Here is a 1,196-nt window from a genome sequence, read left to right on the forward strand (position 1 = left end):
TTATTAAATTAGATATTTTTGAAGTCTTTTATGCTCGAGGCCGAAGTTGTAAACATATCAATTTAGAATATTATAAACAACGGTACACCTCTGTTTTTTTTTAGAAAGCGTATGTGTAATGTAACCTAGGGTCAATATTTATATTTTATAGACTTCAGTTTTATTGAATGATGGATGTTGAGACAATAAAAAATGGGGTAGGGATGAAATTTTTAGTTATTTTCCATAACAATACCACGTAGCCATGTTACGAGAAGCATCTGTTTGATCAATATAGGTATAATCAGAGCAACCTCTATCAGCAGCACTTCTCAAATCATTAATCGAATGATAAAAAGCGCTGGAAACAGTGACATGGCCAGTTCGGTCTTCCTTAGAAAACGTGCATTTACAGTTGCTATTGGTGTAGGTGGAGACATTATTGTCACCTTCGTTCACTTCCACCTTTACAGCTAAACCATTGATACAATCTTGCGCTTCAATGGAGTATTTATGATCAAAAGTATGACATTCGCCCCAAGGAGCATTGGGAGTACCTCCGAGAGCAACACCAGCCATAACAGCAGAGAGAAGTTGAGCAGCAGAAACAGCAACAAAGATGAGTTTAGCAGACATAGTTAGTTAAGTAGTAGTAGTAGTAGTACTAGAAAGATGGATACTACATTTTTACTCTTTAAAATACGGGTATTTATATATATATTGGTAGCCATGGCTTGGTCTTTTAAAAGATGGCTATGTTATAAGGGATTGAAGAATACACATACACTAGGTGCATGACGCATCATGTTCAAGAACAACAGTAAGCTCAGCCAATTAAAGTATCAATTTCAAATATGCACTACTTCGCCTAAATTTTTTTAAGCAAAGCCCAATTAAAGCTTACTTTGCAGTAGAAGAATATGTACCTGTTACTTTAAAGAAAGGGATGATGGCTTTTCTTTTTTCTTTTTTATTCTTTTGTATGGATTAGGCTGTACCATATTCCTCTTTCAGGATTAATTAAATAATATACACCTATGGTCATGATATTATTATTCGCATCAAGACCGGCGAAGTTACATTACAATGATTTGCAATTAAGGGGTGAAGATGGGTAAGAAGCAATTCAACTTCTGCCAATAAAATACATATTTTTTAAAATAACTTTTTTAGCGTTGTGTAATTTTACTAGTAATTTCTAAAGGGAATTTTGTGGG

The 1,196-nt window shown here is 34.1% G+C and overlaps 1 protein-coding gene across 1 annotated transcript; it reads right to left on the bottom strand.

Annotated features, from left to right (window-relative positions):
* Positions 1–216: 216 nt before the first annotated feature.
* EV154DRAFT_521160 (uncharacterized protein) lies at positions 217–615 on the bottom strand (the record flags this gene model as incomplete). The annotated part of the gene is made up of 1 exon (XM_051602880.1): positions 217–615. One exon carries the CDS (start codon positions 613–615, stop codon positions 217–219), a length of 399 nt encoding a protein of 132 aa, XP_051453839.1.
* Between the last annotated feature and the right edge of the window lie 581 nt (positions 616–1,196).

The sequence above is a fragment of the Mucor mucedo genome (genome assembly GCF_025094135.1).
Source record: "Mucor mucedo strain NRRL 3635 chromosome Unknown EV154scaffold_107, whole genome shotgun sequence".
Classification (NCBI taxonomy): domain Eukaryota; kingdom Fungi; phylum Mucoromycota; class Mucoromycetes; order Mucorales; family Mucoraceae; genus Mucor; species Mucor mucedo.